The sequence below is a fragment of the Podarcis tiliguerta genome (assembly GCF_965153285.1).
Source record: "Podarcis tiliguerta genome assembly, chromosome: 14".
Taxonomy (NCBI): domain Eukaryota; kingdom Metazoa; phylum Chordata; class Lepidosauria; order Squamata; family Lacertidae; genus Podarcis; species Podarcis tiliguerta.
In genome coordinates this window covers 36,644,138-36,659,642 of record NC_139547.1, presented here as the reverse complement: position 1 = coordinate 36,659,642, position 15,505 = coordinate 36,644,138, and the positions used below count along the sequence as shown (strand labels likewise).

General features: G+C 47.8%; 1 protein-coding gene across 1 annotated transcript; it reads left to right on the top strand.

The window, feature by feature from the left end:
- The first annotated feature begins 8,784 nt into the window (after nucleotides 1–8,784).
- On the top strand, nucleotides 8,785–12,453 carry LOC310664121 (transmembrane protein 100-like). Its single transcript, XM_083412704.1, has one exon. The coding sequence runs from the start codon at nucleotides 9,016–9,018 to the stop codon at nucleotides 9,388–9,390; it is 375 nt and encodes a 124-aa protein (XP_083268830.1). The 5' UTR covers nucleotides 8,785–9,015; the 3' UTR covers nucleotides 9,391–12,453.
- Nucleotides 12,454–15,505: the final 3,052 nt, after the last annotated feature.

Sequence of the window (15,505 nt, the reverse complement as noted above, 5' to 3'; positions counted from 1 at the left end):
CATTATTTTTCCTTTTGAATTTCTGAACATCCTGTATTCCCCTCCCCACCCCCAAGCATGCTGATTTTACCCTCTTGTGCACAAGAGATGTTGTTTGGTTACCTTGGGGAGAGATTGATGCTGTGTGCACACACCATCTACTTAAAACACATATTCTCCCACCAGCTCAAGAGAATCCCGGGAACTGTGATTTACCCCCAGAGAACTACAGTTCCCAACAACCTTAACAAAATGCAGTTCCAGGATTCTTTGGAGGGAAGTCAGCTGCTTTAAATGTATGGTATCAGTATGCACAGCCTCTGTTCACTTGCCCCCTCCCCCACTTTGTAACATAGCTTTTATTAATTGTCACCTTTAAACTGTTTAACACGGTTGCATCAAAATATATATTTATTTACATTAGAGCATATGACATGCAACAATTACATAAAAATAAAAGAACAGTAAATTGTCATGAACTGGCAGGACAACAGGAAGGAATAATAATAATAATAATAATAGTAATAATAATAATAATAATATTTTTACCCTGCCCATCTGGATCCTGGCAAGGGGTGGAGCTGGGACTGGGACACACTGGGGTCAATTGTGGGTGGGGAAGGAGAGGTTGGTGTAGGAAATACTCATGGGGTGACAGAGAATGACGAGGGAATGGGCCCCAGAGCCCAGCTCCCTAGCTGGCCAGGTGGGGCTCACTAGCTCTGGGAGAAGGTGTGTGATTCCTCAGCTGGAGTAGGCTTGGAACAGGTGAGCTTCACATGCCTCATCAAGCCCAGATGCTGCAATCAGCATGCAAAGTATAAAAGGGCAACAGAGCTGAGGCGCTGGGTCTGTTCAATTGCCCATGTTGATGGATCTCAGCTTGGATGCTTCAGGATCTCTGCACGACTGTGCTTTGGACTCTGGACACATGGATTGACCCTGGGCTGGGGACTCGACATACTAACTTGCTGCCAGGTAGGCCAGGAGTTCAGGACATAAACACTCTGATAAACATTTCTGAATATATTAACAAAGTTGTGTCAAAGTGCATAGACTGTGAAGAAAATTACCTGTTAGTTCCTGCAGTCTAAGTTCCTATTAAAGGCATGGGGGCTGGTCAGGCTGGGTTTTCCTCCCAGATGAGTTGGTATGGTGGGATGTCCCTATTTTCATCAGAGAAAAGTTGGAGGAGATGGAGTCTTCATCAGCAAAATGTTGGAGGGTATGGAATAGGGTGTCCCTATTTTCATTGGAGAAATGTTGGAGGGTGTGCAACTCTCATGTTCATCACTAGTTTGTATTGTTTGCACAGCATCGTAAAGCAAATTCTGGGTGACAATCGCAGGCCACATTTAGCTAGAGCAGAACCTGTGGCCCTCCATATGTTGGGAGCTATAATTTCCAGCATCTTTGGCCACTGGCCGTGCTGGTTTGGGGCCGAAGGGAGTTGGAGTTCAACCGTATTCAGAGGGTGGTGGGTTCCTTCTTCCTCAGAGTGTTGCTTTCCCAAGGCATCCTCCTCCAAATCCAATTAAAGGGATTATGCGACAGCCACAGCTGCTTCAACAGAAGGATATCGGAGCTCCTAGTTCCTCTTGCTTTGCCCTTATGCTAGTGATAATCTATGAATATTCTTAGCTAGGCGAAAGGCAAGAAAAACCACTGAGCTTTAGTGCCCTTTGTTGAAGTAGCGGTGTTCACCAGAGAGTTTAAGTACTACAGAGATCAACCTATTAGATGCAGAAGTCAGCACTTTGAGAATTATTAGAAGAAGCTGTCTGGTGCATCTTGCAAAGTATTATCTCTTCTGAGTTCTGACTGGCAGTGGCTCTCCGGAGCCTCAGGCCAGACGCCTTTCCCATCTATCGGTTCCTTTTAATTGGAGATGTGAAAACTGGAGATGATACCTGGGACTCTGCACACGAAGCATTGTGCTCGGCTGCTACTGAGTCCTGGGCTCCTCCCATGGCTTCCATACATTTATGAAATGGGGAAGTTTTTCGTTCTCATTACTGCAAGAGTCATGTATGTCTGGTGAAATCTCAGAAGCTTGCAGAAGAATGAGTGAGTCTTTTAATGGCCCATGGGTGAAACTTGCGTTCTTTATAGAGTTTTCTGCCTCTCTCTATGACTAGCAAAATCACTTATCTATACATGAACAAATGTATACCTGTGTGTATGCCTCATTCAAATCAGACTCGTAGAATTGGAAGGGAACCTAAGGGCCATTTAGTCCAACCCCCTGGAATGCCGGAATCGCAGCTAAAGAGTCATTGACAGATGGCCATCCAACCTCTGTTTAAAAACCTCCAACAATCATACGGTCTTATCTACCTTGTCTTTGAATTCTTCTTCTTCTTCTTCTTCATCATCATCATCATCATCATCATCATCATCATCATCATCACCATCATAATATTTCTAAACTCTGGTCTCTCAGGACAGTCACAAAAGGACGGGGGGGGGGGGGGGAGCAAACGCAGGCACCAATTATTTAAGAGAGTAGTTTGTATAATGAACCAGCTGGAATGGAAATTTTGGATTTTCCGAGTGTACATTGCCTTTTTTTGTATTCTGAAACACTTGGCCAGAGAAAAATAAGTCTCCAAGCTAGACTTCTTTACAAAGGGGATCATGGGAAACTCCTACCCTCCCCACATCATTGGATGCTTTTATTTCTTTCGCACTCTCTCATTCTACACAAGAATTAAATAGGAGCTTCTTGCTTTCTTTTCCTTGTCCTTGAATGGATTCAATTAAGCTTGTGAGACCCCCTCCCTCCCTCCTGGGCCATCCTCCTCCTCTCCCCCCCCCCCGTTACTCTTGTGGCGTCATCGGCATCGATTGCTTTCGCAGACCTGCTTCTGCCCTATAATGCTTTCCTCTGTCACTTGCTAAAATGGGCTTTGCTTCTAGAAAGACAAATGGGAAGAAGGTGGTGACAGTTGTAGTGATGGTAAAGCGGGGAGGTCAATAGCACCCCCACTCCACCCCCTGTTATTTCTATCGCCAGGAAAAGCTGAGACTGAAGCGCAGTGTCACAGAGGCTTCCAAAGGATGGAGAGGGATGAAGAGCTGCATGCTGATGGGGCCAGGCAAACACAGTGGCCATTGTGTGGCCTGTAAACTCCTGCATGCAAAAAAGGAGGCAATGGCCTCAGAGTTGGCAGCTCAGAACTTCCCACTAGAAACACTAAATTCTCCAAAACCTTATTTGGAGTGTTTCTAGTGGGAAGTTCTGAGCTGCCAACTCAATTGGCAGACACCAGGAACTCTAGAGCCAGCATGTTAGAGACTGGGGATAGGGAACGTTTTCCAGCCAGAGGCTGGGCAATCTTCTGGGGCCCCACTAGTGTGTGGGGCCAGAGGCAAAAGAAGGTGGAGCAACAAATGCAAATTTTGCCGCTGTACAGTTAGGTTAGCTTCTGCTAGGGTTGCCATATTTCAGAAAATGGAAATCCGGGGCTACCCACCTGTCAATCACATGGTGTTATTGTGACATGACAGGTGGGCAAAATAATTCTGCCAATATCCTCTCTGGGGCTTTGCTGTGCCTGTAGGTCCAGTATGAAGACATGCTGGTTTATGGATTCTTTCCCCTTAAAGGGGTTTGGGTGGAGAAGGCTTTGCTATATTTCTCCTTTAAGCAGGTGGGTGACAGCGGTGGTGGTTCAATCTTAAATCCTGCCACCTAGGCAGTGCAGCCAATGCAGGATTGAGCCCTGTCCTCTTATCCATAGCCAGTGATATCAGTTGATGGGCAGCTGAATGTGGTTTGGGGAAAATGCGTGTGATTAAGCCAAGATTGGCCAAGGGCAGGAGGTTCCACACCCCTGACTTTCTCCATACCACCTATAATCCTATATGCTTCTATCCTGCGGCCCCCTATTTACCTGTTTCCAAAGATAAAAAGCCCCAATGCTGCAACCTTTCTCCACAGGGGAGTTGTGCCATTGATCATTTGAATTTCCTATTCTGGACCTTTTCCAACTCTACAATATGCTTTTTGAGGTGAGGCAACCACAGTGCTCCCCATGGGAGGGATGGGGCCTCAAACTGGGGGCTGAATGCAACCCTCCAGGCCTCTCTATCTGGCCCTTAGGGCTCTTTCCCAGCCACACCCCTCCTCAGCCATGTTTCTCACTGGTCCTGTTTTGCACCCTCCTAGAATGTTTCTGAATGGGACGCGGGTGGCACTGTAGGTTAAACCACAGAGCCTAGGACTTGCCAATCAGAAGGTCGGCGGTTCGAATCCCTGCAATGGGGTGAGCTCCCGTTGCTCGGTCCCTGCTCCTGCCAACCTAGCAGTTCGAAAGCACGCCAAAGTGCAAGTAGATCAATAGGAACCGCTCCGGCGGGAAGGTAAACGGCATTTCTGTGCGCTGCTCTGGTTCGCCAGAAGTGGCTTAGTCTTGCTGGCCACATGACCTGGAAGCTGTACGCCGGCTCCCTCGGCCAATAAAGCGAGGTGAGCGCCGCAACCCTAGAGTTGGCCACGACTGGACCTAATGGGGCCCCTTTACCTTAGAATGTTTCTGCCTGGCTACAATGCACATTTAATCATGCTGCTTGCTTGCTTGCTTGCCTGCACAGAGGCTAGAGAAGAATGTGAGAGTAAATAAAGGTTTTGTTGACCCACCTACTTTCCAGATAGGGAGACTTGGGAGGCATATGTGTCCCCAATTCCTGGGGTTCCCCATCTCTGATCTAAGGAACTTCCACCCGAAGGCTCCCCAACCAGAAAATCCAAATGATAAAAAGACTTGATTTATTTTACAAACTGCAATGAAAAAGCTGAATAGATGGTTAAGTGGGCATTTAGGGGTACTGTAATATTGAATAGCTTACGTAGCTCTGAAGAAGTGACTCACCCTTGACTAGGAGCACTGTTCCATTTCTTGTTGCTGACTGCTTTCCTGTATGATTTTCACCCGAGTCTTAATGATGCTGCAAGTGTAGAAGTACTATCCATGCAGCATCATTTACACTGCTGCAATGTCAAGTGTCAAAGGACTCTGTGCTGAGCTGGAATGTTCCAGATATGAACGACTGCCTTAAAAAGCCATGGAAGAAGAAGAAGAAGAGTTTGGATTTGATATCCCACTTTATCACAACCTGAAGGAGTCTCAAAGCAGCTAACATTCTCCTTTCCCTTCCTCCCCCACAACAAACACTCTGTGAGGTGAGTGGGGCTGAGAGACTTCAGAGAAGTGTGACTAGCCCAAGGTCACCCAGCAGCTGCATGTGGAGGAGCGGGGAAGCGAACCCGGTTCACCAGATTACGAATCCACTGCTCTTAACCACTACACCACACTGGAACATGCCCCAACATGATCTGAGCGCAGCATTAATGATGAAATGCCATTTTGGGCAAGCAGTCAGACTCTTGGGAACTTCTAAGCCTTTGTCACTTAAAAGAAATCAGTGGGACTTACCTCTGAGTCCAAGTCTGTCTGGGGGCTCTGATAAAACCCTCAAGCCTCACCCACTGACTCCTTCCAGAGTTTTCTAAAAGAGTAGCTAAGGGGAGAACCCATAAAAGAAAAGGGAGGGGTGGAAAGATGAGAATGCATACTATTATGCATCAGGACAGGAGTGATATATTCTCCAAGGAGATGGATGTCTAACTCATCTCCAAGGAAGTAACACACTGCCTGGGTCTTGTTCCTGATCAGTAGGAGAAGCAGAATCAGGGAAGTAGGAAACCATTATGGGAAGTCTGAGGAGCTCACCAAGCCAGATGTGGTGTGTGAGCAGCATTTGCATGTTCCTTTTGGAAACGTCTCAGCCAGCCAGGAGCCAGGTGGTGAAAAGGGTAGCACAAAACCCATGGTCTTGGTACTCTGGACAGCTCCCTAGTGGTGAAGGCCAAATTGTGCATGAAAGTAAAACCACATGCAATCTGATCAAAGCCTGGCAGAGTCCTATTCGGGGGGGGGGGGCAGGATGGAACAGAACAGGACACAACAACCAGTGGCTGGGTTTCTCAAGGGCTGTTAGATGAGCTGGGGGGGGGATGTTAAGAGGTGAACGTTTAAAACCCCAACTGAAGTACCCCCTTGGATAATAATGATTGTTTATTTTTAGGAACAAAGGAAGCTGCCTTACACTGAGCCAGATCCTTATTCCATCTAGCTCTGGACTGTCTAGACCATGGGTAGGCAAACTAAGGCCCGGGGGCCGAATCCGGCCCAATTGCCTTCTAAATCCAGCCCGCAGGCAGTCAGGGATTCAGCGTGTTTTTACATGAGTAGAATGTGTGCTTTTATTTAAAATGCATCTCTGGGTTATTTGTGGGGCATAGGAATTCATTCATCCCCCCCCCAATATAGTCCGGCCACCCACAAGGTCTGAGGGACAGTGGACCGGCCCTCTGCTGAAAAAGTTTGCTGACCCCTAGTCTAGACTGACTGGCAGCAGCTCTCCAGAGTTTCAGACTGGGAGCTCTCCCAGCCTTGAACCCGAGACCATGAGCTCTGGGATCTGCATGTAAATTAGATGCCCTACTAATGAGCCACAGCCTCTTCCCTTTTTATAACTTTTCCCTTTTACTTAACTGATCAATAGTGCTTTGCATTGCCAGAAAAGTGGGAAGGAAGCTCTATAAAAATAACCTGTAATGTTGTTATGCTTGACAAAAGACACCAAATGTATACACTCCAAAAACCCGACAACGATAGCAACAATGGAGTTGTTTTATAAATGTATATGTAGGAGGATTATCATCTTTATTCAGGTTTGTTTTACAAAGCAGGAGAACAAAGAATTTAAAAAATGACTAACAGTTAAAAGCTTTTGGATTGCAGGTCAGAGGGGGAGGATTAATTTTTCAAAACATACTTTGCATGGTGCTTTCATGATTTTATGAACCATAATAGCTATATGCTGCTTCCAAATCCATGGGCACCATGTATACCCCAAGCACAATCCTGTCATTACTAACTTAATGGCAGTGCTGGGTGGGGTTATCTGGAGGTTTGGAGTACGCTGTCAGCTGTATGCTGATGACACTCAGCTCTGTTTCTTCTTTACATCTGCAGGTGAGGCAGTGGAAGTGCTGGACCAGTGTCCTGCCTCAATAATGGACTGGATGAGAGTCAACAAACTGAAGCTCAATCCAGATCAGACTGAGGAACTGCTAGTGGGTGGTTCCCTAGACCAGATGGGTGGGAGATCGCCAGCTCTTAATGGGGTTACACTTCCTCTGAAGAAGCAGGTTTGTAGCTTGGGGGTACTCCTGGATCTTTTGCTGTCACTCGAGGCTCAGGTGGCCTCAGTGGCCCGGAGTGCCTTCCATCAGCTTCGGCTGGTGGCCCAGCTACGCCCCTACCTGGACTGATATAGCTTAACTACTGCTGCCAATGCTCTGGTAACCTCAGGGTTAGATTACTGCAATGTGTTATATGTAGGGCTGCATCTGAAGATGGTTTGGAAACTTCAGCTTGTGCAGAATTCAGTGGCCAGGTTGCTCACCAGAGCAAGTCGGTTTGAGCATATTACACCAATCCTGGCCCAACTGCACTGGCTACCAATTAGCTTCTGGGCCCAATTCAAAGTGCTGGTTTTGACCTATAAAGCCTTAAATGGCTCAGGACTGCAATACCTCAAGGACTGCCTCTTTTCATATGAACCTACCTGGACCCTGAGATCATCTTCTGAGACCCTCCTTTGTGTGCCGCCTTCTTGAGAGGTCCGGAAGGTGGCAACACAAGAACGGGCCTTCTCTGCAGTGACTCCCCGTCTGTGGAATGCTCTCCCCAGGGAAGTTCGCCTGGCGCCTTCATGACACATCTTTAGGCGCCAGGCAAAAATGTTCCTTTTAAACCAGACCTTTGGTTGATTTGATTGACATCCTATGCCCTTTTAAAATGTGGATGGGGGGGTTATTGGGTTGTTGTTGTTGTTTGATTACGTATTTGGTTTATTCTGTGAACCGCCCTGAGACCTTCCTGGCCTCTCTAACTGGCCCTCAGAATTCTCCCCAGGCCACACCTCCTCTCTCCAGGCAGGTGTGCCAACTTGAATAAAATATTGGGGGGAGGGTTCCTCAAGTAAGCCCTGCCCTGCTTAATTGGTCACATGATGCAGTGCACGCACACCATTTGAATGGCAATGCCCATCAACTGGGGGGGGGGGAGCCACCTCAAATATTTTATTGGGGGGCAAAGCCCTCTTGGCTCCTAGAAGTTGTCTCCTATGTCTCCAGGTCACTGGCTCTGCTTTCCAGCCCAAGCCTGGTCAAAATGTGTCCTTGAACTCTGACAATGCCCTTTGTTTGTCTAGATGGAGGATAGAGCATAAGAAGAGTGTGTATGTGTTTGTGTGTGTGTATAGAAACCTGCCTACTGTACAAAGGTTAAAAACTACATTTCTTGCTCCAACCACTTGTGCCTCTGGCCCCAGCTACCACTGGCATGTGGCCCTCAGAAGGTTGCCTAGAGGAGAATGTGGCCCCTTGGGCTGAGAAAGTTTCCTCACCTCTGAAATAAAGCACTAAAGGGGCCAAAGTAACTTACAAAGGTGAAATACATCTGAAAAACGATAAGTCAATAACACTTAAAAATAAACAAACTCCAGATACAAAGCAAGTGTTAAAATCTGAAATGGGGGGGGGGGGGGAGAGGGAATCTAAGCAAACTGGAATAAAATCCTAGAAGCCAGTTAGCATCAGCCTCTTCCCTGGGACTCTCTCAAACCCAGTGTTTGCCCGCAGTTCCTCTGAAACAGTTAACAGGCTCAGAGTTCCCGCCCACAGGTATGATATCACTGCTCCCATCTGCCAATCGCCTCTTGATGTTGCGGCAAAAGAGTCCTCCAAGCCACAGCTCAGAGCAGAAAGCAAACAGCGGCAACAGCAGCCAGAGCCCAAAGAAAGAGACCGAGGAAGACAAGGAAGAACACAGGACTTTGCTTTTCTCACTTCTCTTCTCCCTTGCAGAGAAAGCTGTGCTGGGGGCAGGAGGCTGCAGCCCATGCTGTGACTGCAAACTCTCCAGGCTCGCGTGGGCACCTGCCCCTGTGCACCTTGCCAGGATGATGGGCTGCAAGTCCAACTCGCTGACTTGCTTGCAAGGAGGGAAGCCGGGTCTGCCTGCAGTGGCTGCCACCACCGACTCCACGGCCACACTCAACAAGCTGGCGCTGGCCACGGGGGGCACGGAAAAATCCTGGTACCGCTGCGTCTTCCCCTTTGGCATCGTCTCCCTGGTCATTGGCATTGCTGCCACGTGCATCACCTTCACCATCAATGGGCGGCAGATGGACATTGCCAAGGTGGTCTCGGTGGCCACCCTGATCTTCGGGGTGGGCCTGCTGGTGGGCGCCTTGGTCTGCTGGCGGGCCAAGAGGCAGCGGCAGCGCAAGAAACAGCAAGAGGAGCCTTCTTCCGTCGAACAGGGGGCTTTGTGATGCAGGCACCAGACCCAAACCCCGGGAGGTAGACCCATGGCTGGCAAGAACCCCACCTTTTTCTTGTACTCCATGGCAGAATGAGGGGAGCCAGGAAGGGGGCTTTGGCAGTGCCCTCCAATGTTTTGGGAAGAGAGGAAAAAGGACAGTGGAACCTGGCAGTGTGGGGGAAACTTTTGTCCTGTTTTTACTGAATGTGTTGAGCGATGTTTGGAAGAGTGAAAGGGAATTGGCCCAATCCAGGAAGGATGATGAAAAGCCAGAGGCAAGTGGCAGGGCTGGCTGGCTGTGCGTCAGGCTGTTCCCCTACAAAAGTCGCCCTGACCTTGGGTTTGCGAGCTTCTTTGCCACACAGAACTGTTTGTTTACAAAGAGCCCCGGGAAAACCTCCTTTTTAAAAAAAAACCACCAGCAGAATGAGAGCAGGGAAGGCGTTTCCTCCCACAAGGATGCTTTCTGCTCGTCTCCCAACACAGCTATGCATATTGTTGACTGATCACAGAAAGAGATACCTATTTTTTTTTAATGAGGATCCTGGAGCAGCCTTGCCTAGTGAAACATGAGTGGAGCCAAAAGTTCACAAGTTTCTGCAGGACAAAAACAGTGCGATTCTGCCGGCTGAGAAGGATGATGGAGCCTGGGGGTTCCAGCAGGTGGTAGCTCTAGAATGGTACTCCTTTTCCAGGGTGGAAAGCCCAGGTCAAAGGTTACTGTTAGGATGTTTTTGGAATAAACAGATATCGCCACTTCTTGCAAGTAAAAGTGAAGAAATACCGTTTGATGGAGAAGGTGCACAGTGGTAGCAAAAGAGCCCAAGACAAGTTTCAAGATCTCACAAGACATGGGACAGTTGAAACTGCAGCTGAAGCTTACAAAGCGGTACAGCTTTCCTGTGGGGATGGCGGGGCAACTGTTCATTGGGAAGTACAGCCCAGATTATGAAAGAAGAGGCTGGCCTAATCTGCCCTTCAGCGCAAAGTGCTGCAAACTAAGGAAGTTTCTAGTGCTGGTGGAGCTTTGCCCACCTGACTATAAATTCAGCCATGTGCCACCAACCCATGCAGTCTGCATTGTGCCTCTGGTTGGTTGCACATTGGCAATATACTGACGCAGGAGTGCGCTGTGAGGTTGTCCACCACAGACGGTTGTTCCACTAGTTTTCCAAAGCAATGTATCAGGTATTCTTGATAGAATTAATGTAACCTGTAGCTTGACAGTTGCTGCATCAGAGCTGTGGTTTCAGAGGATGCAAAGGGCAGGTCGTTGACAGGGCCCCGGTTAGGACAGGATAGCAGCTGAGCTTGTAAGAGGCATGAGAGAGAGAGAGAAAATATATCATACATTAGATGGCTACATTAAAGGGTGTGGGGGCCAAATCTCAATGTCCTGGTTTGATCTTTCAATGTTTCTCCTTGGGAAGTAATAGGATCAGAACAAGGAATGTGTGTATTCCTGACTTCTCTAAGCTTCCCCCCTTAACCTGACTCCTTTGGCCTGGTTTTTTCTCCCGCAGGGTGGCCTGCAAACCACAGCTGTGTACCAGCAATTCAAAGGAGGTCTCCTTTCTCCTTGCTGTTCATTCTCAGCTGAGCTATAGTAATACCAAGGCTGGCTGATAGCTATGGCTGGAAGAGTGGGGGGTGGGGGGGTAGGGAACAGCTGCTCTCTTGGCTCCTCAGCACCTGGAGCTCATCCACATCCACACATGCAGCTGGAAAGAAGTGAAACCAGACTCTCTGTAAGCCTAGGAGCCGGAAAAAGGCAGCGGCCAGGACTGGCGTGGGGGTGGACGAGGCTGGGAACGAAGGGTGTGCACACATACATCACGTTTCCTGGCTAACTCCTTCACAGTATGCTGTTGGATTAACCTCCCCCCCCCCCGGGGTGTGTGTGTGCTGCTGTTATGTCTGGCCCAAGTGTAACATATGTGGAAGTGCAAACTTGACTGAGCAGGAAGGGAGACAGACCAGAGGCAGCAGCGCTTTGGGGCCATATCCAGATGGTAATCTCCTGTGCTCCTTGCTGGAGTTCTAAAACAGGGATGACCCACATCTATTCACTTGGGGGGGGGGGCTGCTCAGTCCTCCAGACTTTCCTCTGGGGGAGGGCATAAGGAAGTTTGTTGCAAACATCTGAATGGCTGATAGGTAACTCAGCAGTAGGGCATTTGCTTTGCATGCAAAAGGTCCCAGTTTCGCTCCTGGGTATCTCCAGGCAGGGCTGGGAAAGACTGCCTGCCTGAAACCCTGGAGAGCCTCTGCCAGTCAGTGTAGGCAATATTGAGCTAAATGGCCCAATGCCCTGACTTGGTTTAATGCAACTTCCTCTGTAGACATGCTTCATAATAAAGGTATCATTGTTATCTTTTTATTCTGCCTTTCTCAAATGACAGCATGCATAATTTCTGTCTTTTATCCTAAGGTAGGCTAGGTTGAGAGATGGTGTCTGGCCCAAAGTCATCCAGTCCGTTGCCAGAAATTTGAACGTGGATCTCCCTAGAATAAGTCTGACACTAGCTGCCATTGCACCGCACATTCTGCATCTTGCACATCACATACATCCTTTTTTCGTCCTTGTGTATGTAATTTCTGTGTATTGGCATAGCTTTTGTTTCTTGCAAACATTCCTCTTTTCTCCATGAATGCAACCGTGAGCAACCTTTCCCCGCCCCTCAATTAGATCTTGGTGGGGCTTCCAGGGGCCAAATAAAATTGTCTCAGGGTTGGCTGGGCTGAATCATCTCAAAGGGTCTAGTTGCCTACTACCACCCCATTCAACGATAAGGTCTCAAACCCGAGAAGAGGCAGGCACCTTTTTGTGTAAGAAACCAGATGTGCTGACCGTACGTGTGGTGCTGAGCCACAGGGAGGCTCATTCTAGCCATGGCAAGTGGACCGGTGCAGGTGGAAGCATTTGACATAGGAAGTGCTGGAAGATAATGCCAGATCCTACTCAGTGACAGAAGTGAGGGATAACTGTTGCTTCCTTGGAATATGGTAGAGCACATGCTGTACATGAAGGAAGTCCCAAGTTCATTCAAAATAAAAATCAGAGTTATTTCCGGACTAGTTTGCTGAGCATACATCCTGATTTGCTTGCACAAAGGAAGTGGGAAGGTTTGATGATGATGATGGGAATTTATTTAGCGGTTTCTGGAGTGTTTCCCCGTCACTTTCCTTATTGCAAAGAGAGAGATAGAGAGAGAGAGAGAACAAGTCCAATATTTGGGAAGGGTTGGGAACGTGTTGGACCACCCTGCCCCAGAAGTACCCCAGGGAGCAGGGGAAAGGAAAGGATCACCTGGGCAGCTCTTGCTACTCAGACTAGAGAATACTATGCTAAATGGACAAATTGCCTGACTTCATTTAAGGCAGCTTCCTCTGCAGCATAGCTCTCACTTTTAATATATGTGATCCATGTGTTTCAGAGAGACAGACCTCTCAAGCATTTCCATAACTTTAAATGAAAACCATGCCTGTAACAAAGCCAGGATTTCCAACTCCCCTCCCTTCTCCAGGAAGGATCTTTTGTCAGTTTCTAATGCTTTGTTCTGTAACTCAAGAACTCAGAGCTGCTTTCTTTGCTTTTTGTTAGTCTCTGTTTCCATTGAGGGGTTTGGGGGGGGGGTTAAGAGAGAAGAAAATAGACCTTTGCTCACCCAGGAAGATCCTTTGTTTGCCTGCATAATAGAGCAATAACCTGCCACGGTTAACCCCTTGCTGTTCCACTGTTGCAAAAGACAGGCGGACTTTCTATAATTAGGCTGCCAATAGCAGGTCTGTTTTCTCTATTTCTGGGCACCGGGTAATCAAATATGACCCCCCCCCTCCAGCAGCTGAGTGCAATGCATGGCATTTCCTGGGCTGGAGAGATCTGTATACAGTTTTGTTGACATCCCTGCATGATCTTCAAGTCCACAAGCCAACAAGCAAACTTCAAAAGACTTGGGGGTGCATACAGATATGCCCAGCTTTAGGATCTCATGCATTTATCTCTGCTGTGGGGTGAGCTCTGCTATCTTCCACTGCTGATGTATGTACATGTACTTGGCTCTGAATTTGGGCAGTACTTAATGGCAAAACACCTGTTTTGGATGGCGATTCCAGGTTCAATCTTTGGGATCTCCAGATACGACTGGGAAAGATTCCTTGCCTGAAACCCTGGGGAGCTGCTGCCAGTCAGTGTAGACGGTACTGAGTTACCTAGACCAAAAGTCTGACTTAGTATGAGGAAGGATCCTAAGCTCTTGCAGCAAAAGCCCCTTCTAGAAGTTACCGTATTTTTTGCTATATAAGACTCAATTTCCCTCCTAAAAAGTAAGGGGAAATGTGTGTGCGTCTTATGGAGCGAATGCAGGCTGCGCAGCTATCACAGAAGCCAGAACAGCAAGAGGGATTGCTGCTTTCACTGCGCAGCGATTCCTCTTGCTGTTCTGGCTTCTGAGATTCAGAATATTTTTTTCCTTGTTTTCCTCCTCCAAAAACTAGGTGCGTCTTGTGGTCTGGTGCGTCTTATAGAGCGAAAAATACGGTACCTTGTTTATTTGGATTGGTTTGGTTCATTGCTGCAACACATAAGCAGTGCCGTTGGAAATATATCATCTGTACAAGCATTTATAACTTCAGTGAAGGACACACAAAAAATATGCCAGGCACTGTGGAGTTCAGCTAGGAATTTTTTTGGTCAGGTGCCAGTTCCCTGTGCCACTGCAGCTGTTGCCTTGAGGGCAAAACTGCAGGTGATTAAAGTTGGGCTTCATCATTCTGGATGATTTATGAACATAGAAAGCTGTCTTCTGCTAAGTTGCCACACCCCTCACTGGCCCCATTTTGCACTCTTTGGGTGGTTTTGTTTTTGCCTGGTTGGAATGTGTCCTTGCACACATGGAGGCTAGAGAGGGTTTGTGTGTGTGTGTGTGTGTGTGTGTGTGTGTGTGTGTATAGAGACAAGCTTACCATGCACAGGTAAAATTTATATTAATTGTTCCATTAATTGGTCCCATCCTGCACGGTCATGTGGCCTCCAGAAGATTGCCCAGAATTCGCCCCCCTACCCCCGGCATAGAGGAGTGCTCTGGTTGAAACCAGAGACTCACCTCTGACTCCCAGGCTACAACATAGGACCCATTTTCACATTTGATTTATACCTTACAGAGCTGATAAGGCACGTGATGAATCCTAAAATGGCAATTCACAGAGCACAGTGTTCCCTTAGCATTGCTACTAAATGCAAATCAGCCCTGCAGTATGGCAGGAGAAGGGCACAAGCATGTGGGTGGCAGGAAATACGTACATTATTATTATTATTATTATTATTATTATTATTATTATTATTATTGGCCCATTCCATTCCCCTGCCACTTTGCAGTGCTTGTGGATGTTGATAAAATGAGCATCTCATTAGAAGAACACATCCTTGTCCAGACACACATGTAGTGCTCCTTTGGTCTGGCCAGCCTAAGGTGGAATCCAACATGGCGGCAACAGCTTTGCTGAGATCCACCTGATGTGGCCTTGCTCCCCATCTGCAGGTCCTGATCTACTGGCCTTGGGCAGCTGCTAGTAGTCCTTCCTCTGCAGGGCTGGCATAATGTACCGTAAGTGCTGCTGCAGGCAATGAGGCTGGCAATGCACTTTCTGCCAATCAGTGGAGGCCGTAGTGCTGAGCTTGACCTTCTAGCTTGGCTGAGTTCCTGCTTCCGATCACACCTTTTCTCTCTGCTTCTAATCAGCTAAATTTGGCCATGTTCTTGGAAGGTGGAACATTTTATGCACAAACTGTGGTGTGGTTTCATCACACTGGCCTCCGTTGCCATAGCTTGGCTTAATGGAAACTACGGTAAGTTGGTGTTACCTGCAAATGACATCTGCTTCCTAGGTTTCCTTCCTCCAGCTGGAAAAAAAAAAAGCATCCGCTTGGACCACTCCAGCGGTCATCACTACTACATGGGTCAAAAGATCGTCTGTTTGCTTTCCAATACAATCTCCTGAATCAAAGTTCTTAACCGTCTAGTCCTGGCTGCAGTGGGAAGCATCCAGGTGATGAAGCTCCACATTGGTGGGACACAGAGTGATGCTGGAACATGCAACTCTCCAGACATGATGTAGTAGTTAGA

What these genes read in the sequence shown, in the direction of transcription:
- LOC310664121 (XM_083412704.1), top strand. Translation starts at nt 9,016, where the DNA reads ATGATGGGCTGCAAGTCCAACTCGCTGACTTGCTTGCAAGGAGGGAAG.